Source organism: Kryptolebias marmoratus, linkage group LG5, assembly GCF_001649575.2.
Source record: "Kryptolebias marmoratus isolate JLee-2015 linkage group LG5, ASM164957v2, whole genome shotgun sequence".
Taxonomy (NCBI): domain Eukaryota; kingdom Metazoa; phylum Chordata; class Actinopteri; order Cyprinodontiformes; family Rivulidae; genus Kryptolebias; species Kryptolebias marmoratus.
Window position 1 is genome coordinate 12,982,915 of NC_051434.1, and position 23,266 is coordinate 13,006,180.

At 39.2% G+C, this 23,266-nt stretch overlaps 2 protein-coding genes across 2 annotated transcripts; one reads left to right on the top strand and one right to left on the bottom strand.

Moving 5' to 3' along the window:
- The first annotated feature begins 1,493 nt into the window (after window positions 1-1,493).
- zgc:85777 (uncharacterized protein LOC405871 homolog) lies at window positions 1,494-19,119 on the top strand. Its single transcript, XM_017426145.3, has 9 exons — window positions 1,494-1,724; window positions 6,168-6,288; window positions 13,788-13,917; window positions 15,112-15,218; window positions 15,698-15,865; window positions 16,010-16,183; window positions 16,576-16,737; window positions 17,725-17,875; window positions 18,357-19,119. The coding sequence occupies exons 1-9, from the start codon at window positions 1,524-1,526 to the stop codon at window positions 18,445-18,447; spliced, it is 1,305 nt and encodes a 434-aa protein (XP_017281634.1). The 5' UTR covers window positions 1,494-1,523; the 3' UTR covers window positions 18,448-19,119.
- Window positions 18,842-20,367, bottom strand: bet1 (Bet1 golgi vesicular membrane trafficking protein). Its single transcript, XM_017426157.3, has 4 exons — window positions 20,190-20,367; window positions 19,878-19,984; window positions 19,753-19,809; window positions 18,842-19,554 (listed from the first exon to the last, which is right to left on the bottom strand). The coding sequence occupies exons 1-4, from the start codon at window positions 20,206-20,208 to the stop codon at window positions 19,399-19,401; spliced, it is 339 nt and encodes a 112-aa protein (XP_017281646.1). The 5' UTR covers window positions 20,209-20,367; the 3' UTR covers window positions 18,842-19,398.
- Window positions 20,368-23,266: the final 2,899 nt, after the last annotated feature.

Sequence of the window (23,266 nt, forward strand, 5' to 3'; positions counted from 1 at the left end):
AAACTTCTTTTTAACTCAATTTGCCTACATTTAGTTTCCCCATCTTTTTTCACAATAAAATCACTATCTTGTAGCATACATCACAGGTTTTATTAAACTTTGAGAAAGCCTCTAGTGCGTACAGTTGTAAATTCTCTTTTCTTTGTAGGTGTAGATTTTTTTTGTTTTTGTTTGTTTATCATAAGCAAACTCCTTGTTTCAAGGTTCATATGATTGGGAGAACTAATGGGCATTAGCTAATAAGTTATAGATGTGAAAAATTAAATTAAAAATAAAATTAATTTCTTGCAGAATTTATGGAAGAGGATGACTCTCTGTGGCAAACCCCTGAAGAGGGAAGAAAAAAAGAAGAGAGTTTAGGATTGTAGGTAATTCGGACAGATAAAAAAGGGGGGAACATTTAAAGAAATATAACCAAATAAATGACTAGTATAAGGCTGAAAGAACAACTCATTTAATATTTTTGATTCTGTAATTAAGCAACACGACTTTGTAGATATATTAATATTTGATCCCAGAAGAAGACTAAGCTCATTTTATGCCGTGCATTGACAGAGTTTAGCTGTTTTGGTCAAACCTTGTGAAGAACATTATACACAATCTAATGCAATAGCACAAGATGTTCAGAGTGTGTGCTGTAAATAACTCTAAGCTACTACCACATCAGGTTTTAGTTCAATATGAGTAAATTTCAATAAGGTATAGCCATTTTTTTAGTGGCTACTGTTGACTGTAGTGACCATATTGAATTGGATTGATTCCAAAAATTAATCAGTTGTAGACATACATCCAGTGGTTACTTTCTAAGAGTTTCAATTAAATCCATCCAGTGGGTCATGAGATAACCAGGGTTGTTGCCAACAGTTAATGCTAAGGTTTTAACCCTCTCAAGGCAGGCATTGCAACAACATATCTGATTTTTCCTGTAACTAAAACTTAATTTGAGCCTGAGAGGGTTAAACAAAGATCTTGTGCAAGGAGCAGCACTTGGAGAATGTGTTGTGAATTACTCTTAGCAACAATCACACTAAATTGTAGCTCAACATTTGTAAAATTGACTGGATTATCAACTTTCTAATGTTTTTTAAGGTCAGCTGGCTATGGTGGCCACTTTTTTTAAGTTGGCTCCAAATGTTGGTAAGCTGTAGAAGTACATCCAGTAATTATTCCTATATTGTGTAAGCTGGTAATGCTCAGCATGTGTGTCAGGGATCAGTCTCAGCTACTACCACGCAAAACTTTAGGTCAATATCTGTAAAGTTGACTGAATTATAGCAATTTTTGTGTTTTCTAAGTTTACTTGGCTGTGGCAGCCATGTTGAATTAGGTTAACTCCAAAAAAGTATAGGCTGTAGATGTACATCTAATCATTATTTTCTGCGAGTTTCATTAAAATTCGTCCAGTGGTTCATGAGATATTTTGGTAACAGACACAGACACAGAGACGGGCAATTAAAAAAAAGAAACTGTCCTCCAGGGGAAAACACACCGTCTGCGCATGCGCTAACAGGCTGTTGTCAATAATGGCGCTGCGCGTAGGATCCCTGCGTTCGAACCTGCTGCTAAACAGCCGTAGTTTGTGCAAATTCGCCTCGTTTGTGGGCGTCCGGTCGCTGTCTGAACATGTGTCCTCTAAAACCGTCACGTCCAAGCCCTCAGACACCACAAGTGATCATTTAATCTACACACAAGAGCACTTTGCGCTGAAGGAGGCCCTCAGGAAGGTATGCGGGATTGCTAACACACAGAATAGAGACGTTTTAAGCTAACAAAATGGGGGCCATAAGGCAGAATTGTACAGTTCTTGTTATGAGCATTGGATATTTTAATATTTCCTCCAACACAGCAGCGTTACTCTGCCTAATATGACAACCTAAAGAGAGCCAGTGTTTGGGTTGAGTAAAGTAGGTGAGAGGTTAAAAAGCTATCTGTTCCTCCTCTGCTGTTTATGTTTGTTTCTGCTCCACAAGGTGCTTTCACTTCAACATTTTAACACTGCTGTTACTATAGATCTGTGTGTGTGTGTGTGTACAAATGACTGTGCTATAGGTAAAATAACCGAGGCTACAAGTGGATTTCACTGGAGAAATCCCACCTCTCTCCTACATCATCAGCCTTAAGTAAATAAGTGATTCACAAAGTTCAGAGTCAGTCTGGCATGTTTAGGTGAAGTATTGTGTTATAATCACATGAATAAGGCGTTGATTTATCTCACTTCAGTGTGTGATGGCCTGAGGGATGATGCTGAAATCCATAAACTTGAAACCAGACCAAAGAAACATGTTGGAAATAGTTGGTGAGCTATAGTTGGTGGCTTATAAAGACGAACATGGCGAAACCTGAACAGGCAGAAGTGGATCTTGGTACTCGGATAAATCTGCCTCAGGGTGCTGGTGTGCTTAAATAACAACCCGACTGGTTTGTGTCCAGCGAAGGTTCAGGAATGCCACATTAATTAAGTTAATATTTCTTTGTAACTCAGGCTGTCGAGCTGATAAACATTCAGGCGGGAAATTAAAACGGCTGAACTTTTTCGATACGAGGGAATCAGACGCCGTTCTCGCTGGGGTTACAGAGGAAAGGCAAATCTCTCATTAAATTGTTTCAACAGAACCTTGAAAAAACTCTAGCGCACAGATAATCTGAACCTGGCAGATAGTTGATTTGACTGTTTTTCTTTGCTTTATTTCAAAGGCCTGGAAAAGAGACAGCGTGTTTATTAGTATTCACTGTGAGTTCTCCGGCGTTATTAAATTTGCCCTGTGCTTGAGCAAAAGTAGGTTTTAAGGAGACATCAGCAAACCTAAGTTAATTTAAAAAATGCCAGTCCACTCATCTAAGTACTTTACTCCAGAATAAAACCCCAAAGAGCGAAATCGAAGAATATTAGATTTGACCAAGTCACACCTTTGTTTCTCATCACATTTATTGTTTCTATGTTCAGCACTTCCTCAAACACATACCTATTGTTATTGCAAATTATTGTTGCAAACAATGAAGTTGCAAATTAGTAATCAGCCTGACTCACTTTAGATTCATATAACTAGACAAATTAGAAGTGGCAAAAATAGCAACAAGACCCCGAATAAGACGGGAAACAAAAAGTGTCGGCGAAATGGAAGGAAGCTCGTTGTCTGACTGTAGTTTTTAAATAATGCCACCAGGTTGAAAATAAAGTATTACTGGGAATACTGGGAGGCATGAGATTGCAAATAGGAAATGGTGGACAATATGTTGGGAGGGCAGGAAAAGGAACTTGGGCAGGAATGGTTTATTAAAAGAGTCCACTGTAGGATAGTGTGTGTTTATAAATTTACAAACGAGGAAATCCCACAGTTGGTGCTCAAGGTTAGAGTCTCAGAGTGTTGATGTGTGCTTTCAGAAGTTTTTATAGTACCCCCACGTGCAGAAGGGGGGAAAAAAACCTGTCCATAGTTGTTGTGCACAGCAGGTCAGCTGCTGTCATTAAAGATGAGCCAAAGTAAGGTTATCCCAACTTTACGAGGATGCTGATTATCATGTGCAGCCTCCCTTCGGTTTCATCTCGGGATTTCTCACAACACGACACGCCGCAGCCCGGCAAGTTGAAGGTTTTATTCCAGAAAAACCTAAGAAGCTCCATGGACTGCTTAGTTATTGTATTGTACCAGTAAATCATTGTAATTGTACATCTCTGCCTTTTAAAATTAATTACTTATTCCCAATTTTAAAAAAAAGACAAATACTCATTAATTAGTTGTCTCCGTAACTTAGAGGGTCTTCGGATGCTGTGGGGCGCAGCGTTGTCTAAACAGATCATATCAAACTATGAAAGAGAAGACATATTTTATTCTCTTCTTGGAAAAAAAAAATACTGTTTTTATCTTACAGCACAATTTGATATAAATAGCCCACATGGTACTGTTGCTGACTCAAAGGATAGGTGTATTTAAAGCTTAAATATACAATATTTTACCAGTTTATTTAACAGCAAACAACTACTTGTGTAGTAAAGACGTAATTTGGCGACCTTTACAGGTATAAAAGCCACTTCCTGTGTGTGTGTTTTAATTCAATCTGCTCTGTTCTCTGCAAAGTGTCGTTAGTGTTTGTAAATGCCTCCCATGCAGTCGTGGAAGGGCAAAGATGGAGGACGCTGCAGTTTGGCCTTATGTAGATGGAGCTGTTAACCACCTGATATACCAAACAGGCATCACAACAAGTCAGTCTGAACTCTTAATAGAGAGACTATTAATGACTGGAGTTAAATAAAAGCTAATATTCCTGGATAATCCAGTAAATACACCTGCTTGAAAAGTTCAAATACTACTCACTCAATTTGAAATATTGACAATACATCTTTTAGTTAATATTAATCATAGAGTTCCTAGCGTTAGGGTAAATTTGGGTTGTACTGAAAGGCTGACCCAGTTAAATATAGTTTGTGTTGCACAGGGAAGTCCAGACTAGAGCTTACAGAGTGTTTCGTCTCGCCGAAGGCACCAAGTCTCCAGACTAGATGTGTTGAAACGACTGGATGTTGCAAAGCTTTTTGACCTCGCGTTACCAAACGGCGGCTCAGTGATGTGAAATTCCTGTTACGAAGCCCAAGTTGAGCAAAATACCCCCTTTTTGAGGACATGCAGGAATACTCCTTCGTGATTTTGTTTTTCTTTTTCTTTTTTTTTTATGTTTTCCTTCCCTGCAACTAGCCGTTCCTCCCTTTCCCTCCTCAGGATCTGAACTTTGGACACGGATCGCAGGTTTAGAGGAGATGAGTAGCTGCTCATTTTTAAGGATTATTTTCTATGATTCCTGTTCTCAAAGTAAGCCTTAACTTAAACCCCGTAGCTTGAAACTAGTCCTTTTTTTTTAAACGATGAAAATACATTTTCTATTGTGTTCCCATACAGATGTGTTCAGTAAAATATGCCAGTTAAATTGCTGGCTGAACTTTTTCTAATCCTGGAGGAAATATGCCTATTTCCTTTTGTTTAAGAACTGTTGAAGGATTTAATCAAACATGGTTTAAAAAAAAAAAACTACCAGGATTTACTCTTTTACAATTTAAATTTCTCCGCTCGGCTCACTTGACTGTTTAACCCGTGGAGCTTGGATTTGATTTTAAAAGTTTCCGCAGAGCACTTATTTTTTGTTTTGTTTTTAGACACCATTTCAGAGCGTTATAACTGATCAGGGAAGGAAAAAAAAACCAGTTTGTGAGCAAGCTGCCATATATCCGTTGAAACCACAAGAGGACAATTTATTCAAGCAACATCAATAAAATGTGAAGATGTTGGAAGACATTTTAAAGAGGAACAGGCGCAGAATGTAACAATACAGAAAATATAATTTTGTTTTGCTCATTTGCTGGATTTTTTTTATTTAGTGTGTTAATTTATTCAGTTTCCTTTCTAACATTTGTTTGAGAAAACTTCCTCTAACGAAGCCTGTTTTGTGCAGCAGAGTTCTTTGAAAAGACTAGCTGCAAATGTCTAAATTAATTCAAACTGACAAAAATAATATTTACAACCTTTTCTGATTTAAAAAAAAAAACACCCCTGAATCAGCAACTCGGTATACTAGAGTGAAAGTACGAGTGTTAGCCTTCAGAATCCATTTCCACTGATGCTGAGAGCTCTGTAAGGGTATTCTTCGGGGTTATTGATGCTGTTCTTACGTTCAGCCTGGCTTCATTCACATGTGCTCTTTTCTGCTGAAGACTTCATTATAAATGTTCATCACACAGCAAGATGCATAAACATCCCATTTGCTGTTAAAGCCACATTACTTAAAAAAAGGACAAAACAATCATTCATTGCAATTCTAAACCATGAAAATTCACAATTTCACTCTTAAAATTTACTAAACGACCCAGTTAAAACTTTATACATAGTATAAATTACAGGTGTATCAATTGATTGGCTGAAATTAATAATTAAGCTGATTTTTTACTTTATTTATTTATTTTTTTAGAGAAATGGTATCTGGCACAGCTAAGCATACTAAACTTTTTAAGGGTCCGTCCACACGGGCACAATGTTTTGTAAATTTGCAAAATAAATAACTTTATCATTTCATCCTGATGTCCACATGAAAACAATGTAGTTACTACAGCCTTTGGGTTGTTTTTGGTGTTTCCATGTGGACATTTCTAGACACTGTGGCTTGTTTTCTTTGCACTGCAGCTCATCGACAAGGAAATTAACCCGTACGTCGACAAGTGGGAAGCAGAGGGGACGTTTCCGGCCCACAAAATCTTCAAGATCCTGGGAAATGCTGGCTTTCTCGGCGTCAGCAAACCAGTTGGTAAGACGACAAATGTGACCCCGCACCTGTGAGAAGTTGGCGTTCCAACAACAACAAAGATTGAACATTTATTTTCATAATCAGACCTTCGGGTGACGCAGTAGCCCTGCGATAATGCCCCAACAACATCCTCCAAGATACTCCCCAATCTGCTTTTATGGAGTTTAGCATGAAAATAACTGCTTACATTGCTGAAAGGTCCTTTTTGCCAGCTTGGGCTTCTGTTTGCTCAGTTAATTTGTATAATATATATAATATAATTCCACTTGAAATTTAGCTTAGTTTAGTTTTTAAACGAGCTGCTACTCATTTTATTGAAACTAGCATTCCTTGAAAGAACGTGCCTGCAGTCTTTCGCTCCAAAGTTTTAAACAAAGATCTGTTAGCACTTAGAGTTTGTGTTGGGAATGACTCAGCTACCACCACGCCAGATTTTAGCTCAATATCTGTAAAATTGACTGAGTTGTAGCTAACTTTGTGTTTGCTGAAGTTGGTTACCTATGGAGAAGGTAATCAGTTGTTGATGTACATCTAGTGATTACTTTGAGAGTTTCATTAAAATCTGTCCAGTAGTTCAGCAGATATTTTGCTAACAGACAAACTAACACATGCACACACACACACAGAGATTTGGGGAATTACATCGTCGCCAGCCTTTCGTGGCATAGGGCAAAACAAAAGAACATTTAAGATCATTTAAAAAATCAATTCAGAAGAGTTTCTAATTATCTTTAAAAGGGTTATTTGACTTTAAAACGCTAAAATGTTTTTGTCACAGACTCTTAGGAAGGGGGAAAAAAGTTCTCTGAAAGGATAATTACCAGAAAAATTACAGGGATTCCCAGCGCATTTGTTTTGCAAATAAAACATTGTTTTATTTTTAGGTCAACATAAGACATTCTGAAAAACTAGTTATCAGGTTGCCAAGAGCATCAAAGTCCTTCAAAGCCCAAAACGAAACTGCATCTGCTCCATGGAAAGTATTTTTAAGAATATTTTTTAAGGTTCCCAGAACCCAGATCATTTGTATTCCCATGAATTCCAGCTGGAAACCCAAATACGAACATGAAAACTGATTAATCATCCATGTCTCCCGTCTGCATGATAAATGTTATCAAGACGTTTTGTTTCTGATTCCATTTCCCCAAACTCCCGTGATAAATCTGTGACACACATCCGAGGATTAGAAAACCTTTGTCACAGAATAAATGCCGCTGTGACTGATGCCATGTTTAACCTAAGAAGACAGCCGTGAACGAGCATCATTCAGGCAGCGTAATTCAGATGGCGGGCTGAATTTTCCTAAATTAAAAGTGGGTGCATTTTAACGTCGGAGGAGCTGTTTTCTTTGTGACCACTTTGACTGTTTTTGTGTGACGTTTAGTGCATATTTTTTAAACAACTAAACTCTGATTTTCTCTCCGTTTTACGGCTGTGATGATCGGTGCTGGTGTCATAGTCCCACAGCAGCTGCTACAGTTTACTGTGTGTCTGATTTCTTACGTGTGTACTCAGCTGGGTCATATTTGAGGAAGAGGAGGGGATAAGGGGAAAGGATGGGGTCTCTAATATTTGTGGCTGTGATGGGGAATATATTCTGAATTCGTTGGAAGCGGCGGACTATCAGCGGGAGGTGTTTGATGTCCCAGCGATTGAATGTTTCCACAGTAACAGGCTCACTTTTCGACAAACTTTTTCTTTATATTTGGGGGGAGGGGGGTTAAAGGTGCAGCTCAACGTTCGGCCTTTGGTGCTGAAAAGAACCAAACGTGTGAGCCCAGGCGTTTCGATAGCGAGTCTCGTGAGTCCAGCGAAGGAGATTCACTCCTCCGTGTCTGTAGGTCAAAGAAGAGGGAGGGCGAGGGAATTAAAATGTGCTGAGCACATAAGCATTAAGCATTACTTGACAAGATTAGAGAGGAGGATCGGCCCAGGGTCTTATCAGGTGGAGCGATACACTATCACACACAAATTAGCCTGAGAGGTAGCGTTTGTAAACCAAAACAACCGTAGGCCGCCGCTCTCCATCAATCAGAACTCAATTTGTTCAACAGCTATAAAGCGCTCCTTTCTTTTTTCAAAATAAAAGCACGTTTGGCTCGAAACTGTTGGCATTGGACAAAGCTTGCCCCGCTTTTCTGTACGCTTTGCCTGATTTAGGTTTAATTAGAATAGGAGAGACAAAAGTTACCACTGCAACAGGAGAAGTTAAAAAAAAAAAAGCACAGTTTGAGTAATTGCGAGCCCGCTGACTAATGAAGCGGGCTTAAAGAATGCCACACTGGGTTAATTGATTTATACGGTTGGATTAAGGGAGTGGGAGCGGGGATATCGGAGTTTGTTTAATGGAGAAAATGATTCATCTGGGGAACTGAGATTAGAGGAATATAAACAAAACAAAAACATCTCCTCTGTGTGATTGAGTCTAATAAGAGGAATACATTTGTAATATTATTTGTAATGTATATACACTAATATAATATGAGATTATTTTGATAATTGCATAAATATTTTACCAAACATTTTCCATTAATATGGTGAAGTTCTTGTTTAAAGGCTTTTTGTTAAATATAAAAAGTTCATGTTTAATCAAATTATTAATTGGAGTTGATTGATTTTGTGTCCATCAGAAAGGCCTCTTGAAGGACAAAGACATCCTCTAAAAGCAGAGTTTCACTCCTGAATGACATGACCTGAAATGTGCAACAATTAATCAACAAAATAGTTTCATTAAAAATCCAGTGTTTACATAAAGCCAGAGCTCCTGGTGGCCAAAATCCAAAAAGGGTAAATGTGCTAAATTTGGTTTTCATCATCAATAGTTTCAGTTAAGTCAGAAGGATAAATGGTTTTAAAATGCAAAAGCTTATAGGATTAGTTTTGCCTGAGCGAACTTTGTTGTTTCCTAAAAAGACATTTAGATGTGTGAAAACTTACTAAACCTTTGTGGCTAATTGGTTTTAATGCAAAATTCATTAACGCTGACCTAATAGCTGTACTGCAGTGAATGAGGAGTGGACCTGAAAACATGCTGTCTTTTTTTTTTGCTCAAACTTTACATCCTCACCAACCTGAGAGCCCACCAGATTATCTCTGGACTAAGCCTTCATGAGCTAAACGAAGAGGTTTGTTACAAGCCTTTCGGTGAAGCCAGTGGAATCAAGATGTCCTGTTTTAAGGGTTTGCAGTTGTTTAAATTTAGATTATTCAAAGAAAGTAAAAAGAGCTTAATCATTGTCATATATTACCCCAACCTCCGGGCCGCGGACCGGTACCGGTCCATGAGTCATTTGGTACCGGGCCGCAGAGAAAGAATGATTAACTTAAGGTATTTCCGGCTTTTTTTTTAATTTTCGGAGTCGGAACGACATTTATTTTGAAAAAACTGACTGGATTCTCTTCACTACATCCCTCTATGACTCACTCTTGATGCGTGTCAGAATGCTTATCTAGGTCATGTGATCCGTTACCGCTAAAAACAAACCCACAAGCAGCAAAATTAGTAAAAAACAAACGTCTCTGGAAGCCCTAGATGGGACCGTCTCATTCCTGAGAAACAGGCACAGGGCTCCCACTGATTCAGAGTTATGGTGAGTTATATTCTTTGTGCACTTTATATTTGTGGTGTCTCTTATTTTGAAGGGCATGTTTAAACACGGAGACCATTGGGGGGGAGGAGAGGCTGTTATTCATGTTGATAATACAATACCAGGACGCAGCTAACAAAGCTGCGAAGACACGTTGGATTTAAGTTTATTATGTTTTAAAAAATACCCCCTGTTTTCATGCCGGTCGCATCATTTTATTTTGTTGTATTTATCCGCCACATCTTTAAAGGCCGGTCTGATAATGAACTGGTCCGTGGAGCTAAAAAGGTTGGGGACCGCTAACCTAATGGTTTCAGATTAATTTTTCAGCAAAAAGCCACAAAGTTCATTTAGGATAAGTTAGAGCCAAGGTGTCATGAAAACTACCAGTCAGTCTAGGGTACTCCATAATGGGACCAAAAAACATATTATTGTACAATCAGAAGGTGTTTTTTTTTTTTAATTCTGCAAGACTTAATTATTAGACTAGACTTATTTACCTAATTACTAGAACTTAATGGCTAATATAAGTGGATCTAACATTGGATGTTCAGGAACAGCCAGGCACAATGTAGACTTTTCAAAGAAGAAAAAACATAATTTGAGATTAAAATATTTCTCATTCTTCACTTCTCATAAAAAGAACAAATTAGTGTGGGGCGGTAATCAGGCTATTTAGCACATCAGCAGACATAGAAACCACTAATTCCCTTTCACAGGCAGCCCAACACAAGAATTTAGGAGTTAAAGTTGTTTCTTGGCATTTCCTGAAATAACAAGAGTTCCTTTTGGAGCGGTGTTGACTTTTATTTTTGGAAAACATTTTTAGAGAACTCTGCGGGCGCAGCGGATCTGAGAGACGGCTTTTTATTTACCAACGCTTTCAACTGCGACTGATTTAACACATCTGCTTACAAGATTTCAGAAACCCGTCCAGGGAGTCTCCCGATGCCGTTCAGTGTCTGAGCTAAACACTTTCCGCTCGTTATTACCTCTCAAAACACCAGAACAGGAAGTTTTGCGGCCGGGGGAGAAGACGGAGATGACCCCTGGCCGCCTGCCTGTTTTCCTCTGCTTTGACAGAGAGGTATCTGCAGATTACAGCGTGGAAATGGCCTCGTCCTCCGTTTGACAGATACACCCTGGCAGCTTGCACATTTTTCCTTTTGAACAAAGTGTTTTTAACACCTCAAGCGTCTACACGAACCCACTTTTAGTGGGAGTTGTGTGATCAGACCGACTTCCTGTCACCTGTTTTTTTTTTTTTTTCCCCTGCGCTGAAACAACCATAAATTACTTACAATGGTTCAAGACCTTTAAATGTCAGAATCTCCCTCCTTTTAAGTTTGGGTTTTATGCAGAGCTCCGCCTAATGAGAACATCTGCAGCTCTGAAGAAACACAAATGTATAGGGTCGACATTTGTGTCAGAGTTCGGTTTTGGCTTCCTTCTGCTTGCTTGTTTAAGCCGACAGCCTGCTGCTTTGTTTAACGTGGGATATAGACCCGGTGCTACCCCCGGGCCGCAGGGTTTCCAGGGCTCTGAGACTTATCACTGCACAGCTGCGGCTGTTTCCTCATATTTTTGTCTCCCCCAACTTTCTTGTTTGCTCATCCCACTGCATCGCCCCGTCTTTTTGTCCCAGTTTCTTTCTCTTTCTCTTTACTATAGCAGTGACCTGACCACGCTCTGCAGCATTTGATGACTAATCTGACAGATAATAATGCGGTAAAGTCCCATAACATCATTCACTGTCGGTCAGCTCTCACTCCTTTCACTTACTCATATGAAACTAAGCTCAAAGCATTCACAGTTTACTTTTGACTGTTTTTTTTTTTTTCAAGTGATTTGCCCCAAATTCAGGTCAGGTCAGGTCAGGTCAGGTTTGCTCAACCAGCTGTAAGATAGCAACTTCTACATCCCTGTGGTGGAGACAGCTGTGGACAGAGACATTATGTCTTCTGATTTTATCCCATAAATATCTAATCAAACTCAAAGATGAATGATTAGATTTTCGTGGTCAAAAGGTGTGATTAAGAGTCTTAACTCGACCTAAACTTTTAATGAGAAAAGGGTCGCAGTAGTTCCATTTAGTGATGTTTTTTTAACCTAAATGGTCCAAAGTTAGCCTCACTGTGTCATAATATTCACGAAAATACATTATCAGAAACAGAATTGACAAGGATTCACAAAAAGACACTTACCTTGTGTGCCTAATCTGAAAGGCCGCTTTTAGGATGAAGTTTTACTTTAAAATGTTCAGTTTCTCTGCTGCAAAATTCAGCTGTGAAGCGTTTTGTGCGATCTCGCTCAGCTAAACAGATTTATTTCCTCCTGCTAGGACGCTTCTTTTAAAATACATTAATGTAAAGTGTTTCTTTACAAGCTGGCAGTAGCTTGCAACCATAAGGAAGCTTTTTTTTTTTTAATTTGTACTCTAGAACATCTGTTTATCCTTACAGTGTCTTATTTTGAGGTTGCAGATCTAAACGTAAATGCAGTTTTGCAGTGCGACTAGACAAGTTTACAATCAAGCCCAACTAATTGTCCATTTCCACAAACAGCAGGTGGAAATTTGAGATTAAGCGTTAAGTGGCGGTATTTAAAAACGAGGCTGTTCGTTTCACAATAGATGCTGCGACTGATGCTGAAAGGCAAGCGGGGGGAGAAGAAAAGAGACGAGCCTCTGGGTAATCTGGTTTTAAATTTGGTTTAAAACGAACTAACCCTGCTCCATTAAGGACCTGAGGTCTGTGGACATGTCTCCAGTGTCAGAGTCGAGGGAACAAACACCTTTTTTTTGTTTTTTTTGTAGAATGTTTCAGTAAATGGATTGTCTAAAAGTGTCAACATCAGGTCTGATGGACTTCGGAGGACGAATGCGATGATGCTGAAACGACAGTGACCCTTATCCTCGGCGTGCTGCTGGTATCTCTGCAGTGCTTTTTCCTCCTAATTACAGGGGAGGGAATTAAGGATAATATCCTGTTATTAATTTGAGTGCATGCTCCAGTGCTAACAGCTCACTTCAAAATGATTATATTTACATACCTGTTTGTGTGTGTGTTGATTTAAACTCTGATATAGTATAAAATAAGGCGACGCTTTAAAGGGATAGTTCAGATCTTTTGACGATCTGAGACTATTTGAACAGTCTCAGTTTGGATCAGCAGGGTCTAATTCTGACTGGATTACAAAGATAACCGCTAATCTGAACGAGGGCACGACCAAAGTGGATTGCTTCTGTCCTTAAAAAAAAAACAAAAAAAATCTCTGTTTCATGGCAGTTCATGTGAACACTGTCTGATAAACTTTTACATGGCTGACGGTTTTGCACAACATGGTTATTTACACAGAGTTCTGCAGTTGTTAGATAGCAGCAGCATCTAGTTGTAGCTCTTGCTTGGGACACTTCCAGCAGGAATATTAAGACTTTTTTGCCGGAATATTTGTGTAATGCAAAACTGACAGCAGTGTGAATGTTTATAAAACAGCATTTGTAAAAACAAGTGTGAATTTTTTAAAAACTGGAGTTGTTTTTGAGACACCACCAATCCACTTTGGCTCTCTCAGGCTAGCTGTTAGTTTGTTAATCTGGTCAGAATCAAACTCTGTTTCTCCAGATTGAGGCTGTTCAAAGAGATAGCTACAACATATTCTGTGTTCATCAGCTTTTCACAGAAAAGAGTCTTAACTATCCCTTTAAAGTGATATATAATTAGTTAATTCAAAGCAAATGCTTATTTTTTAGTTTTACTTTTTAGTTTTTTACTGGTGTTTTTACAGAATATCTCCATATTGGTTATCAATCTTTTCTAAATAATCATAAAACCTGAAAGAAATCTACAACATTTGCACAAAAAACTATAGACAATAAGCAACCGGACTCGATCTCTTTGTTTTTCTGTGCAGAATACGGAGGTTTGGGACTTGACTTTAGCTACAGTGTCGCCGTGTCTGAAGAGCTGGGCAGCATCCGCTGTGGAGGGATCCCCATGGCCATCGGGGTCCAGTCTGACATGGCCACTCCAGCGCTGGCCAGGTACGGCCTCGGAAACCTGCATCAGATGCTCTGATTCGACTGTTCTCAGTACTGCCCTAAAGCACAGAACACCAGCAAGTTCAACACGTTCATATTCAGCTACTCTGCACACTTCAACTTTTAAATCAAACTTTTTTATACATTTTCTTCATTTAGATGTAATTTTATTGAACTCATTAAATGCATGCATGCTAAGATGCAACCAGTTGGGCAACAACAAGGTTTCTATTTCACATCCTTTATTGTGACAGTTGTAGATTCCTACAAAATAAGAGAGTGTGATTTATGCTAAATACAGTGGCCACAAACGCGTAGAGTTAAGATATCCAAAAAGAACGTTTCAGCATCGTGTGCCAACACACGCACAAACCGTTTAAAACAGTGTGCACTTCTTAGGAAATGAAAGGCAATTACTTTGTGTACGTTTAGACAGACAGAAAACAAAATCTTGTAGTAAATTATGCCTCATTCCATACAAGCATGATGTTTTTATGAATGGATGGTCTCACAACTCACACCTCAGTGCAATCACAACGCAGAGCTGAACTTTCTAGTAAATGAAATATGAACCTCAGTGGTTTTATGGTTCATTTACACAGATCAGCCATAAATCTAATATTGAACGTGTTAGATATGACTAGTTTGTAAATCTGTTTCGAGTGGTGGTGAGGGTCACTGTAGCACCGCCGTAAATGTCACTTTTCACGCGACTGGTCGTAATGTTATGGCTGGTTTGTGTGTCTCACTCATTTTGAGCCTCACTTGGTTGTGTGACGTCCTGCTGCTACGAGGCAGCTGACACGTTACACAGTTCTGTAAAAAAAAAAAAAAAAGAAAGACTATTGGAGTCTCGGGAGTTTAATTAGGAGATTTATGAGATTTACGCCTGAAACGAGGTTTTATGTGTGAAGAGAGCTACACAAAGGGGGGGGGTACCATGGGAGCTCCCCCTCTTGTCCCAGTGGAGCTGCAGTAGCCTCAGAGCTGGCAGACTTGTTACTGTGGCCGTGTTTTGCCACAGTTTTAAAGTTTGACAAGTTTATTAGACTCCCGTCTGCTCGTCAGCATCAAATTAGACGCAGCAGAATATCTGAGACATTTTCTTGATTTTTACGTCGACGCTAAAGCGGGGGTTGTTTATGTTGGCCTTGTTAGTAATTTCTGATGAATTTCTGTGTGTCTGTGATTGCGCAGGTTTGGTTCAGATGAGCTCAAGAAAGAGTTCCTGCTTCCTTCCATCATGGGGGACAAAGTTGCCTGCCTCGGGGTTAGTGAAGTCGGAGCCGGCTCTGACGTCTCCAGTATGTCTTTTTCTTCTACAGTTCTCTAAATATGTGTCACCTTTTTTGTTGTCAGGATGAAGCTGTGCATTTGTTGGCATCATTTTGTCCTCTCTCTCTGCTTCAGGTAGCAGCAAAAGTTTGTTTCACTGTATTTTTTTTCTTAATTTACTTATGCGTTAGGTTTAGAGGAGCAGAACTTATCTCCACAAAAAAGATTATGTAGTTAAATACTTTCCTTGCTCTGTTTTTTAGCAGAAATATTCAAAAACTAACAGCTGGATTTGACTTTTAACAGAGATGGGACACTGATTTCCAACTAAGTTGTTAAATTTTGATCTCAGCTCAAATCTAAGCTATTTTTATTCACTCTTGGGCTTTTATTTAGGGGCTAGAATTGGGGATTGCTTTGCCTGTTAATCTACTGAAACTTGACCTTTTATGGCTTCGATCTGAATTTCTTTTCCATTTTCCGCACACTCCGCGTCTCTGCGATTCAGGCATCATGACCAAGGCAGTGAGGAAAGGGGACGAATACGTGATAAATGGCGGAAAGATGTGGACCACCAACGGTACCCAGGCTGACTGGATGTGTCTCCTCGCCAACACCAGCGACGGACCCCCTCACAGGAACAAATCTCTGTTCTGCCTGCCCATGGACCTGCCAGGTGCGTTAATGTGTGCGGTTTATTCGACACGTCGAGAAGCAACCCTCCTGTTTGAGCTCTGCTTGTTTTCAAGTTATTATTTCACAATATGTGTTTTTTTTTTGGTACAAAGTGATATTCCGTTTCCTGTCTTTCCCGCCAAAGGAGTTCACGTTGCTCGGAAGATTGAGAAAATGGGGATGTGGTCGTCTGACACGGCTGAAGTGTTTTTTGATGACGTCCGTGTGCCGTGTAAGAATGTCATAGGCGAGGAAGGCATGGGCTTCACCTATCAGATGCTTCAGTTCCAGGAAGAAAGGCTCTGGGCCGTGGCCAACAGTGAGTGAACTCTTCTTAATAAGGTTGATCCGTCCCTCTGCACAAGCAGCGTTCATCCATTAGATATTATCTCCCGGAGATTACTCGGCCTCTTTTGTTTTTGCTGTCATTTCGTCTCCATTTCTGTTTCAGTTCAAGTCTAAAAAAGAAAACAAAAAGTCTGAGGCAGAGTTTAAGCTTCATATTTAGATTCTGAGTAACTAATATGACTCACTTCTCTTGGCAGATTGTCTAAAAAAACTATGATTTAGGCAACAGGAAGTGTTTTTACTAAATCACATGGTAGCATATCAGGCTGTCCGCTCCAGCTACAGGCGTCTTGCTCAATCAGGATATAAAAAATGACTTTCCATCACCTTTATTTTTTTTTTTTCTTTCAACCTCTTCTCCAGTCGTCACCACAATGGACAACATCATTCAGGAGACGATCCAGTACACGCAGCAAAGGAAGATCTTCAAGCAGCCCATTCTCTATCACCAGGCGGTTCACTTCAGGTTGGCCGAGCTTCAGACGGAGGTCGAGCTGCTCCGCTCCCTCCTCTACCGCGCTACAGGTAGAGTCGCTGGAAAAAAGGCCGAAAAGGCAAAGACTAGCGCCAGCTGGGTCGGATAAGCTGCATCTTAGTGACCTTCTGAGCGTCTCCCAAAACTTGTTCAGAGCACTGAAACAAACAAAAGTAGAACAAAGTCAAAGCTCTTTTTATTATTTTCATTAGAGCTCAGCTTATCTTATGGGAAGCCGTAATATCCCTCATTTTCTTGTAATTTGCACTTTGTTGCCTTAAACAGACGCACATCATTGTATAAACAACCTTGCGTTCCTTTAGATTTATGTGCTTTTTATCACTTTCCAAGTCATTTCTTAAATTTCTCAACATTTCAGTGCATTCATACTTTGTGTGTAGCATTCTTTGCCAGTTTTGTGTTTCCAGCTCGCAGTTTGATCCAAAGATAAGATTTAGGCCCTAAAAACCAGGATGACTTTATAGGAATGATCTGAATAAAAAAAAATAGCAACAAATGACTCATCTTTAATCTCCTGAGAGGGGGAGAGCTCACGGAGGCAACAAGTGAATACAGCACGCTCCGATCCTTGTGAAGTGCTGCAGCATTTCTGATACGAATATGTGGGTGCACCTGTGAGGCAGGTGTCCAAGCCCAAACAGGTGTCTTGTGATTATCTCGCTCCCTTTTCAGTGGCCCGCAGCTTTGAATTAATTCGTCAGATTGGTAACAAGACTGGTTTTAGGGAGCTAAAAGCCCGTGCATCTGTTTGGCACAGGTACACATGTTGACAGGAAAGAAAAAAAAAACTGAAATGGGGAAAGAAAACCGTGCAGCTCACAAACGCCTCTTTAGTGGGGACCCACAGCAGAGACATCAATCGCTGGAAAAGGAGTTTGGAAGAAAAATAATAATAAAACGGATCCAGCTACTGGTGACTCTGAACCTGAAGGGGGCTTGTTTATCGCAGTTTCTTTCACGAGCTCCCCCGTGTTTGTTTCTACACCTGAACCTTTTTGTTTTTTTTCTTCCCGCAGCGATGTACATAAAAGGCCATGATGTCACCAAGCTGGCCTCCATGGCCAAACTGAAGGGGGGGCGTCTGGCGAGAGAGCTGAGTGACAGCTGTCTGCAGTTCTGGGGAGGAATGGGCTACACCAGTGATGTGCTGGTCAGCAGATTTTACAGGTAAGACTGAAAAAATGAACAGAGCTACAGTCATTTCTCCTTTATGCTTTAACTTAAAAACTATATTTCTGGATAAGATTAGGTTTTAAAATGTAACCTGGACCAGGTAATCATAAGTTATTTTTGTATAAATAGGTTTGCTGCAGTTTATAATATTATGTTTAAATTAAAACAACACATGCAGCTTCTGATTTTGTTGCATAAAGTCCTGACAGAGCTGCATTCGTCACATTATTTCCATGCAGCTATCAATGACGCAGTTTTGTGGGGGGGGGGTGTAATGTTTCCATGGTAACACAGCAGCCCCACACATGCAGGAGTTTTATTGTGATCGTTGCGTTTTACTTGAAAGTTTAATTGATCTGCTTTAATTGTCAAGTCAAAAATCTGTGCTGGAGTATTTTATCAGCCTGCAGTTCAGATGGCATGATGTGAAAAATAAATCCTTATTTAGATTTTTTATTTTTTTTTAACCCCAAAGGGATTCCCGGTTAATGTCGATCGGTGCAGGAGCTGATGAGGTGATGCTCAGTATCATCTGCAAGTACATGGACACTCTGCCAAGGAAGTGACGCCGTCAACGTTTACTCCTGGACTGATTTCATAACCGTCCTGAAAGTGCCAGTGACTGAAAAATGTTCACAGAAGTGCAATTCCTCACACATTTAAACACTTTAACCTGTTGAACGAGGGAGAATATTTTGAATTTCGTCTCTGATTCAGTGATTCTGCTTGTGGTGATGTAAGATATTCAGACGATCTGAAGCACTTTTTGTTCTCTTCATCAGTAGTTAAAGTGTTGATCATATTTTTTTTTAAATTAACCTATTTTGTAGAACAAAGCAAAATAATGTACATGAAATCGTTTAATTTGAATGCGTTTTATGCATCATTGACAAATAAGTAAAAGCTAAAATAAATCTTCAGCACAATCACTGCATCATGTTAATGAAACACTTTGGCCAATTCAGAACATAAAATTTGTTTATTTACATCAACATTTTTACAACAAAGCTGAAACAGTGAATTATGATGCTGCTGTTAGCATGATGTAATATATCCATTTATTCTATAATAAGCACAAACTGTAGTTACTTTTAGCACGTGTTGTGAAACTATACCTCAGCTTTTGATCTGTAAGTTTCCACTACAGCATGAAGCTTTTATTCAACCATTGTCACAGGTTCAACCCTCTGTTCTATGTTCAGTCAGCGTAGATTATGAAGCACGTATAATTACTAACATTACTGTTTTCACTCGTCATTTATTGTCTCGGGTCTTTTTAACTTCAATCAAACCATTTAATTTGTCAGACGAGCATCAGCGGAAGTCCTTTCAGAACCCAAATCGGGGTCACTGAACTGCTCAGACACTGAGCGCAACAAGCCAGGTCCTATTTTTTTAGAGAAACAAATCCCTGCCTTACATCATCACCATTACAGCGCCAGTCCAGCTTAGACATCCATCAGGCAGGGGAATGCAGATGTGGAACTAAAAGGGCCAAGTCCAAAAGGAGGTGCTTATCACCTCAGCTTAATAAACCAGTACAGGACAAAGAAGACAAACAGGCAGAAGAGCAGCAGGTAGCACAGCAGCTTTGTCTGGCTGCCTCTGGAGAGCTGCTTTACTCTGCCGATGGTGGATCCGAGCAGCCCGCCTGTTGAGTCGAAGTCTGTATCCTGCGAAGGGAACAGAACAGGATCAGGACCTCTGCAAATATTTCTACGCCTCTGTCTGCATCATCATCCTTATTGTGCACCACATTTCAGTACAAAACACTGAACATCTGAACATTTAAATCCAGGTATAAAACATCTAAAATAACATTAAAAGGAGATAAAATGCTCCTTTGGCTGCATAAGGAAAGTGAAACTCACCATATCTTCTAGCATTTTATTCTGGTATTTGACTTCCGTTCCGATGTCAATTGACAGCTGTAAACATAAAATGTGTCAAATTATTGCCAACATGCATTGACATAATGAGGACTTCTAATATTTACACTTTTCAAGGCGTTGACTTTATCTTTCAGTCCCTCCTGAAGTTGCTGATTTTCGTCTTCATAAACGCTGTATCCACTGGCTACATAATGTCCAGAGCCTCCTTCACCTGCAAAACACGACAATAACTATCACTGACACTTACTATTAGCATTCTAGTGGTCTTATATTATTATTAAAAGCAACAGGTTTGTATAAAACCGAGACTGAAGTTTAAAACATCAGGTATTCATTCTGTTTCTAATGCTAACATGAGTTAGCATTAGCCGATTAGCTCGTCCTGAGCGTAAAAACAATAAATAAAACTTTCTCACCCAGTCCGGCGCGCCTCATCTCGACCTACTGGGGCAAACGCTGTCCAATAAACTTATATGAGAGGTAGAAGAAAATAAGAGAGACTGAACAAGTCGGAAAGTTCAGCTAACAGCAAATAATAAGCTGTGCAGGACGGAAACGCCACGACATCATACGGTGGCCGACGAGGACAAAATAAATCTTCACAGGTAAAGCGGCGAAACGCAAACTCGAGAGGTTTACTGCTGTCTGGTTTGATTTCGATGGTTTTTTTATGTTGGCTAAAATAAATACACAAAGGGCAATATTTTCAAGTGACAGTTCAAAACATGATTAATTTATGCTATTTATAACATAACATTCGCTCTCCAGAAGGTCAATATTTATTATTGATTGGCTGATGGAGTTCAGTTTTGAAGCCATAAATTCAGGTTGTCATTAGCATAAAAAATCATCAGGCATTTAAAAAGGGAGTAGATGTCCCTGAGATAACTGCACTGTCACTGGGTAACCATATAATGGTTTGTAAAGATGATCCCACCCATGCACTGCTTTATTTAAAATATTTTACAAAATAAACTTTACTTTAGTACAAAATGTGAAATCATAATAAACAGGATGATATATTGTTATGATCTTTTTGCTACCACGGGTGTTACGCACATGGTGTGCTTTTCTCAGTGAGACTGTGATACAATCTCATTCTGTATGCAGAGAAAAGCCTGGTCCTTGTCACAGATTTATCAGCTAGGCAACAAAAGGGGTATCAGTAGGTCTATATTTCTTTATAATAACAAACTACTGACCCGCTATTAGTGAGCACATTGCTGTATACCATGATTTTTACTTTATTTTTCATGGTTAGGTTTGAGATTTTCTTTTTGAAGGAGTAGTTTAGCTCTTTTAAAAGAGGATTCTGTGGAAAGGTCATGGCCGATTAATGTCTTAATAAAATAGCCTGAGTTTGGAGAAATAAAGTTTAATTCTGACCGGATCGATGAGATAAATGCTAGTCCTACTGGGGCCAGTTCTCAAGTGGATTGCTGCCATTTTAACAAAAATATAATAGCATGAACACTGTTTTATAAACCTTTACACAACCATAAATTTAGCAGTACGTGGTCATTCACACAAGACTCTGTGGTTATTTGCAGAGGAAGTGTTTATATATATATATATATATATAGTTTATAAAGTTTGTATTAACTGCTATGAAATCTGTGAGATCAGAGATATTTTAAAACAGTGTGAATCCACTTTGAAACTGGCCCCACAAACCGTTACCTTACCTCATCTGTCCAATCAGGACCAAGCTCTATTTCTCCAAATTATTCAAACCTTTTCCTCCCAGAAGCCCCACTTTAAAAGATCTGAAACGTCACTTTCTAATACTGGGGTCTCTGAATTGGTGAAAGCAGACAGTAAAAAAAAAAAACTGCATCACTCAGAAAATCTTTGCTCATAGCAAAACACATTATAAGAAAACAATGCAGCTGGATTTGATAAATTTAAACTGTTTGTATAAAATAAAGTCATTCTCAAGTGTCTGTTTCCTGCAGCGTCAGGCTGTACGTTTTAACCGTGCACGCCTGAAACAGGGACTCTATTTTAGATTTTATGCGTCTCACTTTGAAATCACAGCAGAGGTTTAAAGGAGAAGATGACAAATGCACTAACAAAGATAAACTGGATTCATCAGGAAAGTCATCACCATCTGTCTTAATTGACTGAGCTTCATATGTATTCTGGACTACCAACCTCCATCTATAAGTAGGGATTGAGAGTTAATTATCTTACCAGGCAACAGTAAACACTGAATTATCCTGCTCAGTTATTGTGGTGATTCTGATCACTGAAAATCATTTCCCTTTTGCATTTTTTAACTTATTAATTAATTAATTATTTTTTTTTATTTTGGTATGAAAGTCCAAACAATTGACAGGTTTTATTAGCTATTTGGAATTCATATATTGAGATTAATCAAACCTAACTGTGGTTATTTATTTGTTGGTTGATGTTTTCTTTTTCATTTTGTGCACATCTGTTGGGGAAAAATGGCAAAACAGGCATTAATTCATTGGGTTGCAAAGCTCGAACAGACTGTTTATTTCTTAACAGATTGATATAAAATAATACAAATAGCAACAAAACCCCCCTCCATATTTTATTATTTATATTTTAAACTCATCTGTGAATCAGAATGGGCCCCAAAGTAGCAAACATCTGAGGGTTAATCTCCCCATGGCAGCAGATTGTCTGAATATAGGGAGGAGATTTCTATATGTTCCCTTTAGAAGCGGATAAATTGTTTGCTTTGGACACTTTGGAACACAATCACTATAAAACAGAAACAAATATTCTTTGTGGGTTCAGTTACAGGTCGAACCGACGCATCCATCCTTGCTGTATGGGACAAAAAAGATTTTCTCAATCTTCCCAAAAACCTGAGGAGCCGTGATTAGCTTTCCTTATCCCCTCATACATCAGCCATCACCTATCCTTGTGCCAATAATGCAAGAGGCCGCTAATCTGATTGGAAAGATTAAAATGACTTTCATGGTGCTAATTTATTACAGTCTGATATCTTCTAAATAAATAGATTTACCATCCGATCTACCATAACGCATTTTAAAGCCCCGGCAGTCGGCTCTTTATACCTGACCGAGGAGCCTTCCTGTATGTGACCTTGGCGGGAGCGTCAGCGAAACAGAAGGTATTGATTGAAACATGTGCACACATCCTAGCTGCCTCTGTGGATCTAAGAGGATTGGATTTATCGAGAAGGCCTTTAGAGTGGGGGGGGGAGGCGTTTTGAATGTTTAAAAGATCTAGAGAAACTCATCCATGCATTTGTCTTTAGCCGCATTGATTACTGCAACAGTGTCTTCACAGGTCTGACTAATAAATCAATCAAACAGCTGCAGCTGATCCAGAACGCTGCTGCTCGTCTTCTCACTAAAACCAGGAAGATAGAGCACATAACACCAGTTTTAAAGTCCCTACACTGGCTCCCTGTAGCTCAAAGAATAGACTTTAAAATACTGTTGTTAGTTTATAAATCACTGAACGGTTTAGCACCGCAATACATTAAAGATCT

Coding starts and splice junctions, on each gene's coding strand:
- zgc:85777 (XM_017426145.3), top strand. CDS start 1,524: ATGGCGCTGCGCGTAGGATCCCTGCGTTCGAACCTGCTGCTAAACAGC. Junction 6,289..13,787: donor CGGCGTCAGCAAACCAGTTG/GTAAGACGACAA, acceptor TTTTCTGTGCAG/AATACGGAGGTTTGGGACTT. Junction 17,876..18,356: donor CTGGTCAGCAGATTTTACAG/GTAAGACTGAAA, acceptor TTAACCCCAAAG/GGATTCCCGGTTAATGTCGA.
- bet1 (XM_017426157.3), bottom strand. Junction 19,810..19,877: donor AAGTCAACGCCTTGAAAAGT/GTAAATATTAGA, acceptor TTATGTTTACAG/CTGTCAATTGACATCGGAAC. Junction 19,555..19,752: donor ATAAAATGCTAGAAGATATG/GTGAGTTTCACT, acceptor TTCCCTTCGCAG/GATACAGACTTCGACTCAAC.